Consider the following 22,819-nt stretch of genomic DNA (forward strand, 5'->3'; position numbering starts at 1 on the left):
TGGAGAAGCCACACCAATGCACCAGGATGCAACAAAGACAAGAGTTTTCTTCAGCAAGATGTCACCATGGAGCGCATGTACACCATCATGAATGACCAAGCTTGGCATCAGCTCACCACCTCCACCATCACAAGCATGTCAAAGAGTTGGTCTCATCACAATGAATAAAGTGTCAGAGATGTCATGCATGGCTTGCTCAATCCATTTTGTCTCACATGGGCACATGTGCATTATAATGTAATGTCTTGTCAAGTGGAAGTTCAAGTGACGATAGTTGGATGTAACAATCATAGAGTAGATGAAGAGTCATGAGGGTAGATGAACGGTCTCAAAGGGGAATGTCAAGGGTCACCCCACCCTTTGCTATAAGTAGTACTTCATAACTCATTGTATAGGCTTCTAGTCAGCCAAGCTTCTGATAGGACTATCTTAGAGAGAGCTTGGATAGTATTGTAATGAGCCTTGGCTTCTCCACTGCGCAGAGCTAGTATATCTCTTTGGAGGAGCAAGCAGTTGTGACTGTAACGTTCCGTTGTCGGAACTAGTGTTTAGACATGGATGTATTGTATGACTGAAACTTACACTTATTAATATAATAGAGCCAACACGTTTCATGCATGTTTTGTATTGTATTCTATGCTATCTGGTTTACTCTAAATGATACATGTATTATTACGCATGCATGTATGGATTGTTTTGTGCATGTATGTATGAATCTTTCTGAAACATGTTGTTGGTTTAACCATCACTTTGGATTGCTAGCTAACTTGTTTTCCATGTGGTGATGCATCTTTTCTTGTGTGTTCCCTTCTTAACTTCGTTCAATCACAGGTTTCCAAAGGGTGCACTCATCTCAACCCCCGTGTGTTTGAACCTCTCATGCACCTTCCTTGGCTTGTTGTAGCTGTCACAACCTTGCTACCAACAGAGACATCTTACTTGCCTTTGTGAAAAATCATGGTCAAAGCATTACTGTACAAGCCACTACTAGGACTCCTACACCAAACGGTCTGAGGTCTAATTGGGACTTCTTATCGGGGAGATCCCCTTACATGTTGGCGGGTCCAACACCATCAACAGGATCAATTCATGGCTTTTGTTGGTTTGAATTTTGGTCAGCGTTAGCTTTTATTAGTTCAGTCTTTGGCACTCTCATTCTTTCATCCTCTCTCATACGCTTGCACACTTAGAGAAATCTTGGATCATTGTGGGAGCATGCTTGGAGCACTCTAGCTTTCATTGGATTTGGAGAAAAAAGGAAAAGGAAAGTGGGAGAGCGCAAGGGATTAGGTGGATCAATGGCTACAACTAGATTTCTTTGCAAGTATCGACTTGCATGTATGGTTTCCTTGCTAGTTTTGGCATGCATGGTACATGCATTTGGTTTCTTGGTTATGTGTTTTCATTGGCATGGATAATTTCCTGGATTGACATTGGTTTTGTCTAGCCTTGCCATTTCTTGGATAACTATGGTGTTGTGGGTTTTCCCATTTATTTTCTGATTAGTCTCATGTTCGTTATCGTTGTGGGTTGAGTTATTAGTTCCTGGAGTTTTAGTTGTACAAATGCTCTGGAAGCCCTGACACAACTTGAGTTGAGTTACTAGTCCTGGAAGCCTTGGTTAGACAAACCTCTGGAGCCCTTGATCAGTTGATTACTAATCCTGGAGCCTTGGCTGGAAAAACATTTTGGAGCCATGCAAAAGCTGTGGGTTGAATTACTAGTCCTGGAGTTGGGTTGGAGCAAAAGCTCTAGAGCCTTGGATAACTTGGGTAGGGACCGATCTTGGGATAGTTAGTAATGTCCACTCTGAGGTGGAATCACTGGTTGAGTGTTGAGGTGCTTTGGCCTTTGGAAGCCCTGGTTTGGTTTTGTTTTGGTTATTCCATGAGATCCCACATTCATGCTTGGAATATGGCGTGTGTAATGTCCACTAATCCTAATAATAATAATAATAATAAATAATATAATATAATATAATATTAAAATATAAGCAAATAAATAATAAACAATGAAGAAAAGATAAAAATAGTAAATAGATAATAAATCATGAAGAAATATAATAATAACAAGTAAATAAAATAGTAAAGTTCTAAATAAATTTATATGAAAGTAAAATATAAAATAATAAGTAAAATTAACAAAAAAGTAAAATAAAATAAGAAAGTGTTAACTAAAAGAACTATAAAATAGTAAAAATAAGTAAAGTTATCAAAAAGTAAAAATGAATAAAATAAGAAAGAAATAAATTAAGAGAAAATTTAACTCAAGTACAATTTAAAATAAAAAAATAAAAATTGCATGTTGACACATGGAATGTGTGCATGCGGTTTCCCTTCCAATGTTTGGTCTATTTTGATAGACGACGAGGAAGATGAGAGATCATTCCATCATCCATTCTCTTGGGAGAAAAGTGTTGTGAGACAAAGGATTCCTTGGCAGTAGTATGTTGATTGAGGGCTCGGTGGTGGCTAGTTGTAGAAATATTATATGCAGCTGAGCCTACGGTTGGGTGGAGTGTCATCCCCAAAACTTTGTTGCGGTTGGCAGGATTCAAATAGCGTTCAACTCCGAAATCACAAGTAAAGAATGCCATCACCACAGGTAAGTTGTCTCTGCTCATATTTCCAAAATTCTATGTTAAATAGTTGATTAATTGTGTGTTGATTATAAATCGCATAATTGATGTAATTATTTGTATATTTTAAAATCGGGGTTGTTACAACATGAGGGTGATTGGCTGAAAGAAAGATTTGGTTCAACCCAATCTATGCTCGGGTGGTACGTGAAAGTCCTTGAGTTGGTTGAAATTTTCATATTTTAATAAAATGTATCTTCTATGGTGATCTATGAACATATGTATTGATTATGATGGTGATATTATGGCTGAGCTTCCATGGTTTACATGTTTATTTGATGGTTTCCATGCTGGTTATTTTTGGTTATATGCTAGTTATATGATGTATAATGTCTATGGCTCTTGACATGTTTGATGAATATATGAATGGTTGATGAATGCATGGATTAACAAATGTTATTTCATCAATTATGAGAGGGAATTAGACATTCTTAGTGATTCTCATATAAGTTTCAAACTCTTATGTTCAAATATGCATTCATGACCTGTAGATTACATGTCTGCCATATGTTTGATGAAATGTCTATCATGGTTGGGCTTGGTTAGGTCAATTCCTTGATTAATTTTTGTGTTAGAGGCTTTTTATTTGTGTCATTTATGGTTTAAAGCCTTTCATCAAGTTCTGGGCAGTGATCTGGAGCCTATCCCTGAAAAAGTGGCTCAAATCTCACGACCATAAGCACAAAATTGGGAGAAAAATATTGCAGTCGCTCCCTTATAGGCTTATGCATGAGACTGGAGGGTTACAATCGAATTGATGCAATGTTGTACCAACATCTGGGGGTCTATCTCAATGAAAAGGTAATTTAAGTTAGGGTTTGGACACCTGGAAGGGTGGTTTAGCTCTTGGGGGTCCTATAGCACCCGAGGGAGGTCAAATAAGTTTTGGTTTGTCGACTCGATTTCCTTAAGGTGATCTAGGAGGTTGAATCATATCATAGTAACTCTTCATCACATATTGACCTTGATGGACCAGTAAGCTTGGGTAGGTGTGGGAGGAGGGTCTTACATAATGGTATGAGAGCTGCCAAGTTCAACACTTGGACTGGATGGGAGGAATGTTGTTTGTTATGTATGCATGTTAGTTGTCTATGTGATTGTTATGCATGCATTATGATAGTCATTGTATGTAGTTATGTCATCATGATGTTGTTGGATATGCTATTGATATGTTGGCTAAGATAGAGCAAGAGATGCATATTATCAAAGCAACGTTACAATACTGGACCTCGGGTTAAGAGCAAATAATCATATAGGTTTGTATGTTGGGGATGCAAGTATGTTGGATAATGGTTGTTTTAACTATTGTGGTTATGTACATGCATAACATTCTATTGCTATTGTAGTTACATGTATGATAGATGCTAGTAGATCAATGCGATCATATGCACATGTGCCAGATAGTCATGCATTGTAGTAGCTTGTTGTTATATACATTGCGGTTGTACACATGATGATCATAGTCATTTCATTTAAGATCTTGATGTTATATGTATCATGCTAATATGGATTGGCATGTGCAGATGGTTATGGTTATGATATTCAGGTATGAGTTAATATACTTGTGATGTTGTGTCGTACTAATATAGACTAATTGTGTAGATGTGATAGCCTCCCCTGAGATACCTTGAGATATGAGTTGATTCTGTTGTCCATTTGGTTTATCTAACATGGTATTTTTACAGGTTGTTTGAATTTTTGATTAATTGCATGATATGAGTATGTGTCTATAAGATTGCATGAAGGAATGATCTTCTTTTAAGACAATTTTACTAACACATTACACGCTGAGACAACTGATATGTACTTGAGTGTAAGTGGGTGCTAGTTGTAGTATTATGATTAATGACTATGAGTTTATTATGGAATGACTATTAGTCTTGGTAAATGTTGATTTCAAATTAATAGACATGATGTCTTGATCTTTGGAACATGTGACTGACATGTGTGAGTAGTTGTAGGGCAACATGCTTGGTAGTAGCATGAAAAGGTAACCGTTGATTTGTTTATATAACTAATAGTTGGATAATGTGACAATACATAGTAAGACTCGATTGTAGCAAGGAAAAAGGTAAAATAAAAGAATTGGGTGAAAATTCCTTTGGCTATGTTTGGAAACCGTAGTTCCAAACGAATGAGATATTTGCATGAATACAAGAAGTCTTCTTAACCTTGATTTTGTCTGACAGTATGTGGATATGTGCTAGATTCATGAACATGTATTTGACATGTATAAGAACTAGTTTTTAGTTATGGCTGCATTCATCAAGGAATTGGAGTCCCTTGAGAGATGATATATTTACGTGTTCAATTACAAGGCAGCGTGCTTGGCACAATAAGGTAAGGTGACTGATATATTGTCACTATTTATTTATACACTAATAATTGTGTGTTTATGGTAGTATGATCCAGGGGATTGCATGGCAAAAAAGATTGCCATGAAATATTAAAGAAGGATCAGGTTGAGCTCTCCCTTGGAAGCATTGGGAACCCATGGGGATTGAATTATGATGTTTGTTTCTAGTTTTGTGCTTTCAGTATTTTGTGATTTTTTTGTGCTTGATTTACAATTTTGTTGTCTCTGGTGCACGACCATGCCACTCTGTTTGTGGTGTCGTATTACTATTGGTTTTTCATGGTTTTTATTTTTGGTTGCTAGGGGCAAATTTTAGCCCAAGGTAAAAATTTAAGGGGTTTTTCATTTTAGAGGGGCAATTTTTTTATAAAACACTCATTTCATATATTTAGCCCAACTTTTATTTAAAAAAGAATTATTTTTTTCATTTTAACAAAAAAAAAGTAGATAAACTATGAAAAGACTCATTTGACCCGATTTGCTTGGTTTGGGAGGTTATATTCCATTACAATCGCCCAATTTTCTACTTTGCAATGTTAAATTCGTTTGCAATCTATCATTTTTTGGTTTGGGAGGTTGTATTTGGTCCCAATAAATAAACGTATAAATAAAGTGGAGGTATGATAAATAAATAAAACCTCTTTTTATACTTACTCCAAAAAAAGGTATGGTAAATAAATAAAACATCTTTTTATATTTAGTCCATAACCCTCTTTCTATTTAAGAAGGCTCAAAGAAGAAGTTTTATTTAAGTGAATCCTATGGGCCAAATACCATATTTATAAAAGAGGTATCGTAAATTAATAAAAATATAAATAAATGAGAGGTATAGTAAATAAATAAAACATTTTTTTTTTATATTTACTCCATAAGTCACCTTATATTTACGAACACTAAAAAAATGTGTTATATTTAGGTGAAGCTTATGTGCCAAATACCATGGGCCAAATTATTATTAATACCATGCAAAAAACATTATTAACCCTAATATTAGTATTAATAAAAGTAAAGATGGCACATGGTATTGACCCATGGTATTCACGTGGAATGCCTCCTATTTAAAGGGGGAAATTAAACCAGCATAGATCCATCTTTACTCTGGATCTACTAAGCCTCTAGAGGGATCAAATATCGTGATATGCAAACTAGCATAGAGTGAAAAGATATTTGATCCCTCTCGGGGCTTGATAGATAAAGAGTAAAAATGGAACTTGCAATTTAATGTCACTTAAACATTTTAACTTGATTCAAATAAAAAATAAAAATAAAAATCAATTATTAATTTTATTAATTTTTATAAATTACTAATAGTAGATTTTAAGCTCCAGGGTTATGATAACCCATGGTATTGACCCATGGTAATACCATGGTATTCATGTGAGCATAGACTATTTAAAGGGGGAACTCTATTAGCTTAGATCCATCTTAATTCTGGGTCTACCAAGTGCTGAGAGGGATAAATAGATTTCATCCCTGTAAGAATGGTAGATGTGGAGTTAAGATGGATATAGATTGGTTTTTATGATAATGAAGATATTAAATAGACTTAGGAAATTATATTGTAAAAAACATTTTAAGGTGAATGGTTAAAGCTACATTTATTCACTTCACAAAATTTAGTAAAAAATACCAATATCTCCATTAATATTGGTTTTTCTGATTTTACAAAATAAAATTCAAAACAGTGAAATCTTATCACTCTTTCTGCATCAACTTTGGAGAAGAGAGATAGTCGCTTGCCAGATTTCCCACCATTTTCAAATGTTCTCAATATGATATCTTCATGAAAAAGTTAAGGTATTGATGTTGGATTAGTTGTTTGAAAAAAATTTGGTTTTTACAACCTTTCATCTTCTCTGTTCTTCTTAGTTTGTCGTAATGATTTGTAGGGGTTGGGCCACTGCACCATATTGTCCTAAAAGGCGAAGATTGTGCACCAAAAAGGAAATTAATCCACATGTTACAACGCTGTTAAAAAATGCAAGACATATAAGGAGAGCTCTGAGCTGCGCGCGTGAACCGGAGCCGAAGCCTGCAACTGATTGAGATCGCGTTTCAGCATGGATCCTCTGGATCCACCCCACGTGGATCCGGATCTGCAAAAAGCCTTCTCCAACCTGGTGAAATCTCTCCCTCCTCAGCGTCCCCGACCAACAGCAACAAAGTTTGTAAAGAAACTAGATGTATTACAGGAAGTTCAACTGCCGCCTGCTATCCCACGCATGGCAACTCTATCCCTAGCAGAGAAAGGATTAATCGGACAGTTCACAGGACTTTGGCCGTCGCCCAGAACAGTGCAAAAATGGATCGAAAGGAACTGGTCGGACAAGATTCAAGGTAAAATATCTATCAGATTTTGTGGCAGAGGATATTTCACATTTCATTTCGAGACAAAGGAGGATAAAGACCTAATATTCAGGAACGGGCCATATTTTATGGACTCCAGGGGTCTCTACCTCAACAAATGGACCCCAGATTTTGATCCAGAACTTGATATCCCGAATGTTGTTCCAGTTTCGGTACGGCTGCCCCATCTACCTCTTCACTGCTGTGGGGATGACTCAGTTAAATCCATAGGAAATGCGGTTGGAAAATACATAGATCGCAGTGAACCCAAAGACAATATGCAGGCATGCGCAAGGATCTGTGTGGAGTTCGACCTAGGACGAGGACTACCAGAGGCGATCAAGCTGAAAGTGGATGATTAGAGCCACATCCAGCAATTGGACTACGAGTAGATACCCTTCAAATGCAAGGTATGTCACGAATACGGGCACTTTGCAAATAGATGCACCAAAATAGTTAATGTAGAAAATGAGGAGCAAGATGGCAATTGGGAACCTGTGAAAAAGAAAAAATCAATGCCCACCCACAAATCTCTGGTGGATCCTGATATCCCTGGATCCTCTCATCAGCGCCCTTCTTCCCCCCCCCTCTTCGAACCTCGATCCACCTCTGCCTCCTTCCTCTAATCTTTTTTCGATCCTCTCTAAAGTGGAAACGGGCCCTGACATTCCATCCAATGAACCCCTGCCTCATCAATCTTCTCCCCCCTCCACGCAGCCCCCTCCTGAACCACCCTCTTCGAGAATCACCAGGAGCTCTTCAAAGGACCATGGAGCGCCCAGTGACATTCCAAAAAAGCAAGGACCTGGAATAAAATCAGCTAAACAGCAAAGGGACGAAAGTGCACAAAAAGACATAGCACTGGGCACTCAAACACCAATAGAGAACTTCATTCTTGGGCATCCGGAGAAAGAAAACAGTAATAAAGGACATGAGAGGCGAGCACCTCTACACATATCTAGTATCTCATGATGAAAATACTATCCTGGAATAGCAGGGGATTAGGGCACCCCTCCAAGTTGGTTGCCCTCAAGGAGTTAATTTGTAGTGAGAACCCTGAAATCATGCTTATTCAAGAAACAAAGCAAGATCAATGTGAAATGAATAGAGTAATTAATCAGCAGAAATGCTTCTGTGGAAGCATAAGTGAGGCAAGAGGAGCCTCGGGTGGTATAGCAACGTTATGGGACAGTAGCAAATGGAAGTGTAGCTCTACCATCGTGCATCAAAACTGGATCCGAACCACACTTGAAAGCAGAACAGGAGGCCAATCTGTAACGGTTTACAATGTGTATGCTCCAAATCAATATAGAGAGAAAGAGATATGCTGGGACACTTTAAAAGAAAATATAGAAGCGGAACAGAATGCCAATCTCATTGTGGCAGGGGATTTTAATTTAGTGCTGCATGTTAATGAGAAGAGAGGAGGTAACTTCACCCCTGACCCCTCTAGAAATCGACTTGAGAGCATAATATAGGAACATGAATTGGTCGATGTCAGGCCCAAAAACCGTAGATATTCCTGGAGTAACAGAAGAATCAGAGCCAGCAACATCATGGAACGGCTTGATAGGTTCCTTATCAGCATCGCATATCTCTCCACTTTCTCATCAAGCTACTCAAATATCCTCAATGTATCGGCCTCTGATCACTATCTGATAACTCTAACTCTTCAAAGCCACTGCCCTTTAGGGCCCATACCATTCAAATATAGCTCAATATGGAACCGGATACCAGAGGCAAAAGAAGTGGTGCAATCGACATGGTTTCATCATGTAGAGGGGTCTCCAAGCTATATATGGGAGACAAAGCTTAAAAGAGTTCGACAGGCTTTAAAGGACTGGGCGAAGAGCAATTATAAAGAGCCCGAATTGTACAAAAAGAAAATCAAGCAAGATCTGGAGGATGTGCAGCAGAGAATCGAAATGCAAGGACTATCCCAGCAGAATAAAGAACAAGAAGGCAAATTATACTTGCAGCTGAATCAAATACTCAGGGATGAGGAAATAAAGTGGAGATTGAAATCAAGGAAACTTTGGTTGCAGGAAGGAGATAAAAACACCGCTTACTTTCATAAGCAAGCCACTGTGAGAAAACTCAGAAACACAGTAAGCACAATAGTAGACAATGAAGGAAACCGATATAGTACCCAGGAATCTATAAAGGAAGCAGCCACCAAGCATTTTAGCAAGCTTCTGACAGAAGAAAAATGTGAGGAAGATTACTCAAGCCTGCTCCAGCATATGCCTAAAGGGGTCACACAAGAAATGAACAGCAGTCTAACGAAAGAAGTAGAAGAAGAAGAAATCAAAGAAGCTATTTGGAGTCTGCACCCGGAAAAAGCGCCAGGACCGGACGGATTCCCCATATGCTTCTATCGGGAATACTGGTCAATGATCAAAAAAGATCTCCTAAAGATGATTTGTTGGGTGATGAAAAAGGTAAAATGGGGGGATTCACCAATTCCACGTATTTTGCCCTGATTCTGAAAGAAAATCACCCTTCCTCCTTCTCGAGATTCCGGCCAATCTCTTTATGCAACTTAGCCTACAAATTTATCTCAAAAATATTGGCAGCCAGGCTTAAGCCCCTTCTTCCCTCCCTGATCTCTGAGAATCAAGGGGGATTTCTCCCCAACAGGCACATTACTGACTCTATTCTTCTCGTTCAAGAGGCCATCCATTCGAGTCTAGCCAGGAAGGAAAAAGGATTTGTTCTAAATCTGGATCTTGCAAATGCTTTCGATAGAGTAAGGCACTCCTATCTGTATGCTGTCCTTCACAAAATTGGATTCGACCCTTCCTTCATCACCATGATCGCTGCATGTATAACTGGGCCTTGGATCTCCCCTCTGATAAATGGGAGACCATGCGCAACCTTCCAATCATCCCGTGGCCTCAGGCAAGGTTGCCCTCTCTCCCCTTATCTGTTTATCCTCATGGGTGAATCATTCAGTCAAGCCTTGGATTATAATCGGAGAGTAGGGTTAATCACTGGCATCAAGATTGAACATGGAACAAAGAACATCAATCATTCACAGTTCGCAAATGATACTTTGCTGATAGGAGGAGCTTCTACAACAATTGCAAGGCGGTTCAAAAAACTCTTGGACCAATACATGGACTATTCAGGAGGGAAAATAAATCAGATAAAAAGCTATATCTATGGATGGAACGCAGCAAATCACACCATCCATAGCATCGCAACCATATTTGGAGTTTCCTGCAGTCTAATATGGAATCACTTCTCCTATCTTGGAACGCCAGTAAGTTTGGGACCCTTGAAAGCTGATAATTGGAATGGGATACTTGACAAAATAGAGAGGAAAGTGCAGCAATGGGGCACAATATGGCTGAACCCAGCTGGAAGACTCATTCTCCTAAAATCAGGTATTGCATCTCTCCCTATTTATCGTTTTTCTCTATATCTTGCTCCAGCAATTTTCCACCAAAAAATGGAAAGAGTTCTTAAACACTTTATTTGGCAAGGAGGGAAAATGGTAAAAAGTAAATTCAATCTAGTAAGCTGGAAGAACATAATCCAATAACAGGAAAAAGGAGGATTGGGCATCAGATCCCCAAAGCTTCTCAACCTGGCCCTTGGAGGAAAAATAGTATGGAGAATGATCACAGGACCTACAGCGTGGTGGAAGAAGGTACTGGAGGCAAAATATTTAAACTATACAAGGCAGTAGCTCTTGGAGTCTAATATACCTAATAGGGATTGCACAAAAAATTGGCAACTTTGCAAGAAGGCAATACCATTCATGTACCAAAACATCTCTAAGGTCCCAGGCGGGGGAGACAGCATCAATTTCTCTATGGACAAAATCCTCGGGCATCAACCTATGGGAACAAAAGCAGAGGCACTCCCTGTCATTAACTGGCTTAATGATAAAGGGCTCTTACACTTGTCCCAAATATCAAAATCGGACACTCACACTCATGCCTGGACAGGCTGGAAATTTCCAGATCCTCCCAATGTGCTAGAAACCAGCCTCAATGCCTTAAAGAAGCTCCTCCACAGCAAAGCTCCGGTTCAAGAAGGTGCACTGGATGGGTATCGATGGGACCCAACAGAATCACAATACTCAGTTAAAGCTGGCCATCAATATCTATGCGACAACATTTTTCAACTGGAAATTTGGAACCACTGGAAATTAGTATGGAAAGCAGAAGCACCTCCCAAGGTTAAGTTCTTCATTTGGCTGCTTCTAAAAGGGAAAACTTTAACAGCGGAAAACCTAAGAAAGAGAGGCATAATGGGGCCATCCAGGTGTCCAAACTGTTGCAGCTCTGAAGAAACAATGCAGCATTTATTTATAGATTGTCCGGTAGCCAGTGAATGCTGGAAGAACATGGCCTCAATAGGAGAATCATCTTGGGAGCCTCAGACCACCATCGCTGAAACGATCTACAAATGGAGGAAGAACTGCCCTTGGAAAGAGAAGAGAAGCAAACTAGCCCAAAGAGTATGGAACACCATACCGTACACCCTTCTATGGCGCATTTGGTTAGCGCGAAATGGCAAGGTCTTCCAGGAGAAAGGTTTCAATACCAGGAAAATCTGCCACAAAGCCAAAATGTTGGCTCTAGAAACAATTACGAACCGCACCAGTGGCAAAGTAGAGGCAACAAATTACAGTATTGAGGAAAGAAACTTCCTCAACTACGTTCTGGAGAATGCATACAACGCACAGGAAGTTAGTAGAAGGGGAATAAAAACCAAAGAATCAAATAGTGCATGGAAATTGAGATTGAAGGAAGAGGAATTCTCCAACTGGCTAAGCAACTGCAACATGTATTGCTTATTCTTTGATGGCGCTTCTAAGTCGAATCCGAGTCAGGCCGGCGCAGGGGGCCTTATCTCTGATGCAAACGGAGACTGCATCCTTTGGTATGAATGGGGACTAGGGGAGAACTCCAACAATAGAGCTGAAGGACTTGCCCTGTTTCAGGGTCTCACCCAATTAATCAAACTAGGGATAAAGCAGGCAGTGGTGTTCGGGGACTCCACGATAATCATTAGGCTCATGGCGCTTCGGCAGCATACACCAAATGTTCTCCTCCAACAGATAAACCAAAGAAATAAAATCCTTCAAGCGACAATGGAAGAGGTTAGATTTTATCACATTCTTCGCAATTTGAACAGGGAAGCGGACAAGCATGCCAGCAAAGCATGCGAAAGACCTATTGGCAGTCTGAGCTGCAATTCCAGCACGACTTTTCAAACGTTACCATGACCCTCACGCATCCAGTCAACAACAGGCGACCTTCAACGGACAGAACCAGTGTTATAGATCAGAGAACTCGTGCCGGCGATAGAAAAGGACAGGTAGGCAGGATTTTGCCAAGATTTGCTATCAGGAATCCGTCTAAGAGCATGCAAAGCCATATGCTTTCAGGTGCGAAGTGTACTATTAGGACAACCCTCCATGCTGTGTGCGATCCGAGACAGATCACAAGGCGGATAAGCAGAAGTCACATGGTGCCCGGTTTGGCACTTCACCACTATAGAAGCACACGATTAAACTCTACGTATACAGCAGAGAACAACTTATTTCATTACGCCAAAATTGGTCTGAGCAAGTATCGGCATCGTGGTAACTAGCTTCCATTTGTTTGTGTTACAGTAGCAGCTTGCCACAATCGAATCAACGCTCCAAAGACCTGTGCTTTAGTAATAAAGACTTCAAACAGGAAATCAATCGAGGCCAAGATGGACCGATCTGAAGACTGTCTCCATTGTGCAGATCTCCAAGCAGAATTTGATGAGTTAAGAGCGCAGCAGCGCATCATGGAGGATCAGGTCAAGAGCTTAGAGACAAGAATGGAGGATCAATTCAAGATATTGAACGAGAAATACAGGGTATAAATCAACCTTTTCTTGCATAGAGTGTCCTCTCTATATGAACAGTTCAGAAACTTGGCTAATCGATGCAGCCACGCAGAGGAGTCTATTGAAATCCTACAGTTCATGATGAATAAAAAGAATAAAGAAGCCCCCAGCTCCTCTAGCGCAAAACAGATGGAACCAGATCCAAACCCGGAAGAGTCCATGGTGTTATAGACATTTTTGTGCCTCGCATCATGGAGCATGAAATGTCGATAATTACAGGGATCCTCAGTCCCTAAACATGTTGTTCTTACCCCTAAAAGAACAAGGTCATCAAACAACAGCACTTTCAATCAGTTCTCCACCTGAAAACACTTCAAAACAGGCTTATTTTGGATCATGTCAGCTGCTCCACTGAGCTTCTGCGCTGGAATGCAACTGTCCCTCCTTGTACCTACGCTGGAAGTCAAGATTAATGAAGGCTACCTGCGCTGGGCGAGATTGGCCAAGTGGCACAGTCATCCTGCAAGGTGTCAACTGCCCAGGAAGCTTCCAAACTGACACTTGGTTCATAAGATTCGCCCTGTGATGAGTAAGAGGTACTTGATCACCATGTGTAAGCAAGGATCTCCAAGTGGACTCAAGAACTAAAGATTAACTGAAGAGGGAGAGGACACAAGGCAGCTTCATGCCAGCCTCAAGCTGACTCATCCTCTCTTCTTCTCTCCTATATATAGAGCTCTTCTATGAGGTCTAAGGAGGCTGGAATTTTGTGTAAAGCAAGGAGGTGCTGTTGGTTTACAGTTAGAGCTATTGGGTGATTGTTTTACTAGAGGTGACGAGGAGAGTTCTTGCTGCTGGGGAGGTGCTAGCTGGATTGGAGCCATCATTAGTTGTAACCTTCTCAGAACCCTGTTACTTCTATCAATAAAGTTTTGCATGTTCTCCTATATACTTGTATTGCATTGATGTGTTGTATTTACATGTATATTTGATTCACTCTAATCCATGCATCAGTTATGAGTACTTGTATCTTGTAGTTTCCTCTCTTGTTTTGTGCAGGATCTGTGTGTAGCTGGACCGGCAAAGAGAGCAAAGAGCTGCGAACAAGAGACAAAGAGAGAGGACAAGGATCGACTAAGCGAAAGACACCAGGTTGGTTAAACTTTTCTTCCTTCTCTCTGTACTTTCATAAAGGAAAACATCAAAGCTTTACTTTCAGTTGTTGCTAAAGACTCTCACCTTTAGAGTAGGGATAGGGTCATCCGCATCGGATACTTTTCCCCACAACAAACTGGCGACTCCGCTGGGGAACCTAGTATCTTGTTGGTGTTTGTAGTATTTTGCTATTCATTTCTTGAAGAAAAGAGTACCAAATCGAAAAGCTTTTGACTATATCAAAAGCGAAGTAGAGGGACTGCTACTCTTGCTCATTTGTTGAGCAAATTCAAGATTTGAAGAGCTTCTCTACAAAAGACTCTTTACTCTTTGTGATAGCTTTTCATCCTCTTGATCATCCCTTAGCCTGTACTTGACCTATAGCTTTTTATTTCAGCAAAAACAGTGCATTTTTGAGCTTTTTATGACCCGGAATTCTTTGTAGACGAAACTCTCGTGAGTCAGTGCAGGCTGTCCACAGGCAGTCTGCATTACAGCGCAGGTGCTCCCTTCAGGAACTGCGCTGAGAGTCAAACTGGCAGACTAGAACCTGCGCTGGTCCAGTTAGCCATTGTCTTTCTCAGCTTTCCCTTTGTGTCTTGGCCTTGTTTTCACTGATTTTTTGCTGATTGCTTGCTGGTCATTGTACTTGCTGTGAACCACTTCTCCTTGAAATTATTCCGCCTCAGTTGTGTGATGAAACTGTGAATGTTCTTTCAGTATTTCTTGTTTCAGTTACAGTTTCCCATTGTGAAAAGCGAACCAGTATAGCTGTGGCCTCTTAGATCCTGAACTGTAAAAGTGTCTTTGTGATCTTATGAGCTAGTTTTATTACTGTTCATGGCTGTTTGAGTTTGTTTGCTCTTCATTTTTATGGTTTGAATCTATACATTTCCTGTGTTTAAACAAGTCTATCATAAGGTGTCTTTTTGATTGTGGACAAGCTTGTTTATTTCTACTTGAAATTAGATTCAAAATTATACAACAGTTTCCTTTCTGTCTTACATCAACATTAAGGATAACGAAAAGAAATACATGCATTGTGCATTTTGCATTTGACTGTATGCTTGACGATTTAGGAAAATGTGCATTTTAGTGTGTGTTCTATGATCTGTGGAAAAAGTTGTGTCTTTCTTTTCCCTCAGTAGATTAAGGTTTTCAAAGTTGAAAGATTGAAAAGATTTGCTTCTCATTCTTAGATTGCATATAGGAAGTTGTATATATACATCTCGTGGCGAACCTGAAAGGCAAACTGTTAAGCAAGATCAACATTAAAATAAACTCAATTTACATAACAACGCTTTGGAATTTAACGCAAACATCTAGAGGTCTAGGTAGAGACGTGTTCCGGCGTCGTTAAACATAGTGACTGTCGATCTCTACGAAGGTGGGTGATTCCTCCTGAGAGTAGGTGGCGCTAACACGGACTTGAGCTCCCGCGTACCGTCGCATATATTGGGAGACCCCTATAGGCTTTTATCCTTTATCCTTAGGAAACCGTGTCGGCCGCCCTACTGATCGCGATGCAGTGAACACAGCATTCACGAAGATCGACCACCCGTACCGTAAAACGTATTCTGTGGTTTCGCGAAAGGTTTGGCACACCCTCTGCCTAGATCTCCAGAGCAGTTTCTTTTGGCCTTTTTCAAACTCTATAACTGAAAAAGTCCAACCGAGCATTTGTCACTTCGAGCTCGTTAATACATCGAAGGAGACTAGAGTCATCTTTAGCTTTTTCTCTACTCTTAAAACATGAAAAAGCAAGTTTGTGTCTAAAAGCGTCGTTAATAAAATTTATTTTAAGCGGAACATAATCACCTGTTATTCCCACGTTGATCTTTCAGTTGAAAAGTATGGAGCCCACCAACCAAGGAAGTAACCTTGGCGGAAGTCCAAATCCCTTCTCCTCTTGGGGAGATGTTGGTGCGCCTCATATGGCTACATTGTCACTTCCAGGATTGACAATCGGCCTCCCTGTATGGCTCTTTTCAACTAATGTAGTCCAGATCGCCACTAATCCTGAGCAGTCGAATCGACAGTCAGAACAATCTAGAACTACCCACCAGCCTTCCACTTCTTACGATACTTCCTCTGATCCTTCATCTTCGCAAGGTAGAGCCGGCAAAAGTCAGCCTCCCAAGGAGAAGAAGGAAAAGAAGAAGAGAGAAAAGAAGCAGAAGGAGCCTCTGGCGAAGGCGACTGGGGGCAAGCAGAAGAAAGCTGACAAAAACCCACACACTGCACCGACCGGGCCTAAATCGCCATGTGTCATTTGCAAAGGGATCCACTTCCATCGTGATTGTCCTTGTATTCCCCGGATACTAAGGGACTGGTCCCCAAGATTGCACAATCCGGTAGCATCAACCTCTGGTTGTCATGTTGATTGCATTCCATCAACTAGCGAGAGTGAAGGACGAAGAAGGGGACCAAGATCACCCTGTCTATTGTGTGAAGGCAATCATGCCCTCCACAAATGTCCATTCTTAGATGAGGCAAAGAGAGTTTTGGAAGATCGCCCGGTTTCACCGTTGCAACTTCCTCCTGGATACCGAAAACTCGCGCCTAATCCCTCGATAGTTGAAAATCCAGTTGACCCGCTCAAGTGGTCAGCTGAAGTGTCGGTCGTTGAGAATGAACCTACTGAATCCAGACCAGACGAAAGTCTAAAGGTCGATACGGCAGTTGGCCCGGTTCTTCCTTCAGAGGTTCTATCGTCCAGTGACCCCGTCATTGAAGACCCGTCTTCAAATGACGCCGTCACTGAAGAGTCATCTTCATGCGACACCCTCACTGAAGAGAATAAGGATGACACCATCCAGGTTCTTTTCATCAGCACCGACTCCGATGAGCGTCAGGGCAATGCGCCCATTCCTTTATCGCAGGAAGGAACATCATCAGAGTCATATCCGGCCGTATATTCGGTCCCACCACCAAGCAACCTGGTTGTATCCTTTGATTGGAATCAACTAGGCAGACCCCGGTTACCAGCCAGTATACCATTCAGAATCATTGTCCACATCTATAGAATGATTATGGTTGGTACTATCATTGATGAAGGGGCGTCTGTGAGTATCCTTTCCTCTATTGCTTGGAAAGCACTGGGTTCCCCAGCGCTTTTACCTGAGTTGAGAAATCTCTCAGGTTTTGATAAAGGAACCAGTCGACCATTAGGAATCCTCCCCAATGTACCTGTTACATTGAAAGGGAAGACCGTCAGGATGAACGTGTTGGTAGTTCAAGGACCCTTGGATTATAACCTACTCCTTGGACGCGACTATATTTATTGCATGGGAGCGATAGTCTCCTCACTCTTTAGAGTAATGTGTTTTCCACACGAAGGGAGGGTGGTCAAGCTCGTAGACCAACTTTCATTTCTGGGATCTCGCATCGCAAATAGTCAAATACCAATCCTAAATGGTCTGTTCACTCAAGATTCGCCTCCACCCCCGGTCCTCCTTCCCGATGAGCGCGAGTAATTCGGAAAGAAAGACTAAGACCCAGGGGGCATGCACCCTGGTCTGCTTCGGGCAGAAGGAACTCCGGGTATAAGGAAGAATTTCCGCAGAAGAATATGACTAGTCCGTACCCTGTCCGTGGAAGGAAGTGGGGTTGTTCTGGAATAATAATCTTTTGTTAAAGTTATGTGTTTGACAAGAGTCATTCACCTTTGTCTAAAAAAGTGGGCAATGCCCAAGTAGGAATTCCCTTATCACGACGAATAGTGACCATCTTTGGATTCAAGCCTCGCCCATCGAAACATATGTTTTGAAGGATAAGCAGGGGTAGCCTACGAAGTAGGAGACTATATTGTTGTGATAGAGGGTAACCATCTTTGGACAACCCAATGATAGACACCGCCGAAGAAAGAGATTGATTTGCGGCAGCAAATAGAACCGTCTTTGGGTAATAAGAAAGAGGCAAACCTCGTTGATAAAGGGGCAGCCTCGAAATTCTATCCTATACCTGGGGGCATGCAAACTTTTGGAATGCAAGCAAGGGACGACTATTTATTTTTTAAATTTTTAGGTCCTCCCTTTAAACCTGTAGGTCTAACCCGTTAAACTCGTAGGATTAGCCGTTTCCAACCTTGCATGAAGAAAGCCTGTGGGGCAAAAGTAAAATTTGCCAAAATTGGAGCATAGCTGTGGTAAGGCACAAGCTCTGTAAAAATTGGTCCTTACAGGAGGCGTTCTTTTTATGACTGGTATATCGAGCAGTTTTAGCATATAGTTCATGCTCGTTAAAAAATAAACGCAAAGTTCGAGCAGTTTTATGACTGAATTTATGCTCGTTAAAAAATAGAAAAGTGTGAGCAAAAGTTTCCCCCAGAGTTCAAGCTCATGGAAAAAATGAACCGGTAAATAACCTTTGAGATTGTAAATTCATCAGCCATAAGAACCTTGATCGTGTGTTCATCCATCACCTCCACTGTTCATTTGGCCGATCATTCACTTCCATTTGAGTGTTTACCTCTTTTGAGAAACAGCTGCGAAGAGTGATTTCACCTAGCCATCCTCGTGACACTGCCGTGATTGGAAAATTCCAACCTGTACCTGGAATCTGCTGCTATCCCTGTTTATCACTCGTTCCTCAAAAGACGAGTCTTCTTTGAGCTCTTTTCACTGACTCGTAAAATATGAAAAGTTTGCCGAGTTTTGGCCTTCCAGCTCGTTAAATAACCGGAACGCTATCCCTCCTCTGAATTTTAATCTTTTTGGACCTGAGGGATTATTGCACAAAAGGATCGAGCGCTTGTCTTGTTCGGCTCGTTAAAAGTACCGAACAACCATCCCTTCTGTATTGTTTTATACTTTTTCGGACTTAAGGGATTAGCTGACGAAAAAGGAATTATGGAGTTAACTTTTTTGTACCTTTTTAGACTCTCTAAAAATGAAAAGGACCGAGTTTTCCTTGTCGTTAGACTCGTTAAAATGATTAAATAGCGACAAACTTGTCTTTAGACGAGAACGAGTTTCCCTATCGCTAGGCTCGTTAAATCATAGCGATGGGCTTGCCCGAAGGGCAGGTTATAGAACAAGCATATGTTATCCTCCTCAAGCTTGACAAAAATAAAGAGGTACTGGTCAGAAATGACTGGGGAAAAATTGGGAGAACATCAAAGTTTAATGGTAGCAAGTCACTCTTGAACATGACACTTTTCCTCCGTACCACATCGGGTTGGGTTGTTTCATTCACCGGTCTCATAGCCATGGTCCTCGCCAAACCATCCACATTTGGGGTAATGCTACCGATCCATCGCATCAGTGTCGTTATATGTTCAAGAGGGGTCATTCTGAAAGTGTCAACCGTGTCCCATCCACTACCATACATTATCCTTCATCCATTCATGATCACCACCCTGAATCATATGTCACAGTTTGTTTTCACCTCCACTAAAATCATTAGTTCCGTTCCGTGTCATCGATGTGGGATTCATTAAGGCCCTCCTTTGACGGATCGCTTCTTGTCGACTTCAGCTCATTATCCATGAAGTTGATCTAGGAACACCCCCATCAGTACTTTGAAGCTTGCATGCCTCAATGGCAAGTTTCTCACTTCCGGCGACAGGTATACATCAATGACCTTCGACCAGAAGATTTTGCGTGGCGTTCGACGCCAAGTCCTTTATTCATGCCACGTGAATTGTACTGCAGTACCTTGAGGGTCATCGTCATTATTGGTGATTCCTCTCGCGCTTGTTAACGGTTTTCATTATTGACCGGTAATCAAGCGATGTCTTTCCATGTTCGACTTCAGCGAAATTCTCACATGGATCGACTTGTACTTAGAGTAAAGATCGAACGAGTTTGAAGACCCCGGATCTAGTTTCATCCATCCGGGCTGCGATATATATTCAGGAAATATAAAAGCATTTTCCATGTACATCATTGCAGCAGATTATCATCCTATTCAAAGGATGATAATTTCAGCAGAAAATTATCAGTCTACCTTCAGACGATCGTCTGTCACATGTACCAAAATGTATTTATAAAAGCTGAGCATGGGAATGCCCGCCTCAGCTAGATCATGAAAATAGAATGAAAAATAATGTATTGTATTGTATTGTATTACAGGGCTCCTCCTCAGCACTGGAACGAACTTCGGACCCTCTAGATAAAGCATTTCACCCGATAAACGGCCTCATACTTTAGGGGGCAACTGTTATAGACATTTTTGTGCCTCGCATCATGGAGCATGAAATGTCGATAATTACAGGGATCCTCAGTCCCTAAACATGTTGTTCTTACCCCTAAAAGAACAAGGTCATCAAACAACAGCACTTCCAATCAGTTCTCCACCTGAAAACACTTCAAAACAGGCTTATTTTGGATCATGTCAGCTGCTCCACTGAGCTTCTGCGCTGGAATGCAACTGTCCCTCCTTGTACCTGCGCTGGAAGTCAAGATTAATGAAGGCTACCTGTGCTGGGCGAGATTGGCCAAGTGGCACAGTCATCCTGCAAGGTGTCAACTGCCCAGGAAGCTTCCAAACTGACACTTGGTTCATAAGATTCGCCCTATGATGAGTAAGAGGTACTTGATCACCATGTGTAAGCAAGGATCTCCAAGTGGACTCAAGAACTGAAGATTAACTGAAGAGGGAGAGGACACAAGGCAGCTTCATGCCAGCCTCAAGCTGACTCATCCTCTCTTCTTCTCTCCTATATATAGAGCTCTTCTATGAGGTCTAAGGAGGCTGGAATTTTGTGTAAAGCAAGGAGGTGCTGTTGGTTTACAGTTAGAGCTATTGGGTGATTGTTTTACTAGAGGTGAAGAGGAGATTTCTTGCTGCTGGGGAGGTGCTGCTGGATTGGAGCCATCATTGGTTGTAACCTTCTCAGAACCCTGTTACTTCTATCAATAAAGTTTTGCATGTTCTCCTATATACTTGTATTGCATTGATGTGTTGTATTTACATGTATATTTGATTCACTCTAATCCATGCATCAGTTATGAGTACTTGTATCTTGTAGTTTCCTCTCTTGTTTTGTGCAGGATCTGTGTGTAGCTGGACCGGCAAAGAGAGCAAAGAGCTGGGAACAAGAGACAAAGAGAGAGGACAAGGATCGACTAAGCGAAAGACACCAGGTTGGTTAAACTTTTCTTCCTTCTCTCTGTACTTTCATAAAGGAAAACATCAAAGCTTTACTTTCAGTTGTTGCTAAAGACTGTCACCTTTAGAGTAGGGATAGGGTCATCCGCATCGGATACTTTTCCCCACAACACATGGCCAGGCAGATTAGTCATATCGAGATAGATTAAATATGATGTGTAGATGCAAGTTCTGGTCTTTACAATATGTTAGGATTTACAGCAGTTTAGGAAGTTTTAGGGGCAGAACAACTAGAACGAGGATCAAGGAAGGGACTCATTTTGTAATTCCTCTGATCCAAGATATGCAGATAGTATTGTATGTATGGAGAACTTACTCCTTTTTTCAGATCATAATATAGCAGCCGAAATTTGTCTAAAAAAAAAAAAATGCAAGACGTATGAAGGTAGTGAATTATGCTAATAAGCAATTTAGATTGGGAGAGACGTAATTAAATTTTGTTATTTAATTGGAGATTTCCAATTAAAATAATAATAAATCTACATTTATAAATTTATATATTGATTGGAAGGCCTGACAACGGTCACTTCTTTCCATTAGATCCCCTTCAGGCCTTTGGTATACCTACTAATTTCTTATATTATATAGTTGGGACTTCCTACTTGTTGGCGTGTTGAGGTAAACAAACTTGATGTGGTAAACAAACTTGATGTGGTTTTTTTTATCTCGCAGTTGGAGTCTATGGAATAATACAAAAGTGGTACAAAAAAGATTAATCACTCCTACCTTGAAGAACTAGTGGTCAAGATCAACACCTACAAGAACTTTGTTGTGGAATATTATCAAAACTAATAGAAGGATATGAAAGAGTGTACAGTAAGAACCTTCACAAACATGGTCACTGAAACTTGCAACATTGTTTGTAGGAAGAGAAAATTATGTTTCTTTTTTCCAAACATGTATGTTAGTATATTACAGTTTAATGAATATGTTTTCCTATTATCATATATGGTTTCATACTTTAACAAAACATTTGCCAAGTCTTCACAATGTTTTGAAACATTTGCCAAGATCTTACAAGATTTTATAATTCAGTGAAATATTCGCCATGACTTTACAAGATAATATAATTTGGTGAGAAATTCGCCAAAAACATTATATATACATATTATATTATTGATAAAATCACCTCCCATTTTTCCTATGTATCATGGGGATTCACCCATTTATTATACATATAAATTTAGGGTGGTTCTTAAAATGTTCCCTACTTCTTGTTCTTACCTTTTATGTTTTGAGGGTCTTGGGAATTGGTTGGGGAAAGAGAAATTTATTGGAGCTTGCGGAGAGCTGAATGAAACCCAACAGGTAATGAAAGACCCAGATGAAGCTTGGTGCATAAGTAACAGGCAACTAAAGGCAATAATATGACA

General features: G+C 40.5%; 1 protein-coding gene across 1 annotated transcript; it reads left to right on the plus strand.

Annotated features, from left to right (window-relative positions):
• Window positions 1-8,404: 8,404 nt before the first annotated feature.
• On the plus strand, window positions 8,405-9,823 carry LOC149255057 (uncharacterized). Its single transcript, XM_089454938.1, has 2 exons — window positions 8,405-8,768; window positions 9,033-9,823. Exons 1-2 carry the CDS (start codon window positions 8,405-8,407, stop codon window positions 9,821-9,823), a joined length of 1,155 nt encoding a protein of 384 aa, XP_089311064.1.
• Window positions 9,824-22,819: the final 12,996 nt, after the last annotated feature.

The sequence above is a fragment of the Pinus tabuliformis genome, chromosome 7 (assembly GCF_031772625.1).
Source record: "Pinus tabuliformis cultivar Carrire ecotype Pingquan chromosome 7, CPIR1, whole genome shotgun sequence".
Lineage (NCBI taxonomy): Eukaryota > Viridiplantae > Streptophyta > Pinopsida > Pinales > Pinaceae > Pinus > Pinus tabuliformis.

Bases quoted from the DNA above. Each gene is read 5' to 3' on its own strand.
- LOC149255057 (XM_089454938.1), top strand. From the start codon at position 8,405: ATGCTTATTCAAGAAACAAAGCAAGATCAATGTGAAATGAATAGAGTA. The intron at 8,769-9,032 runs GTAACTTCACCC...ACTGCCCTTTAG, and splicing joins TGTTAATGAGAAGAGAGGAG to GGCCCATACCATTCAAATAT.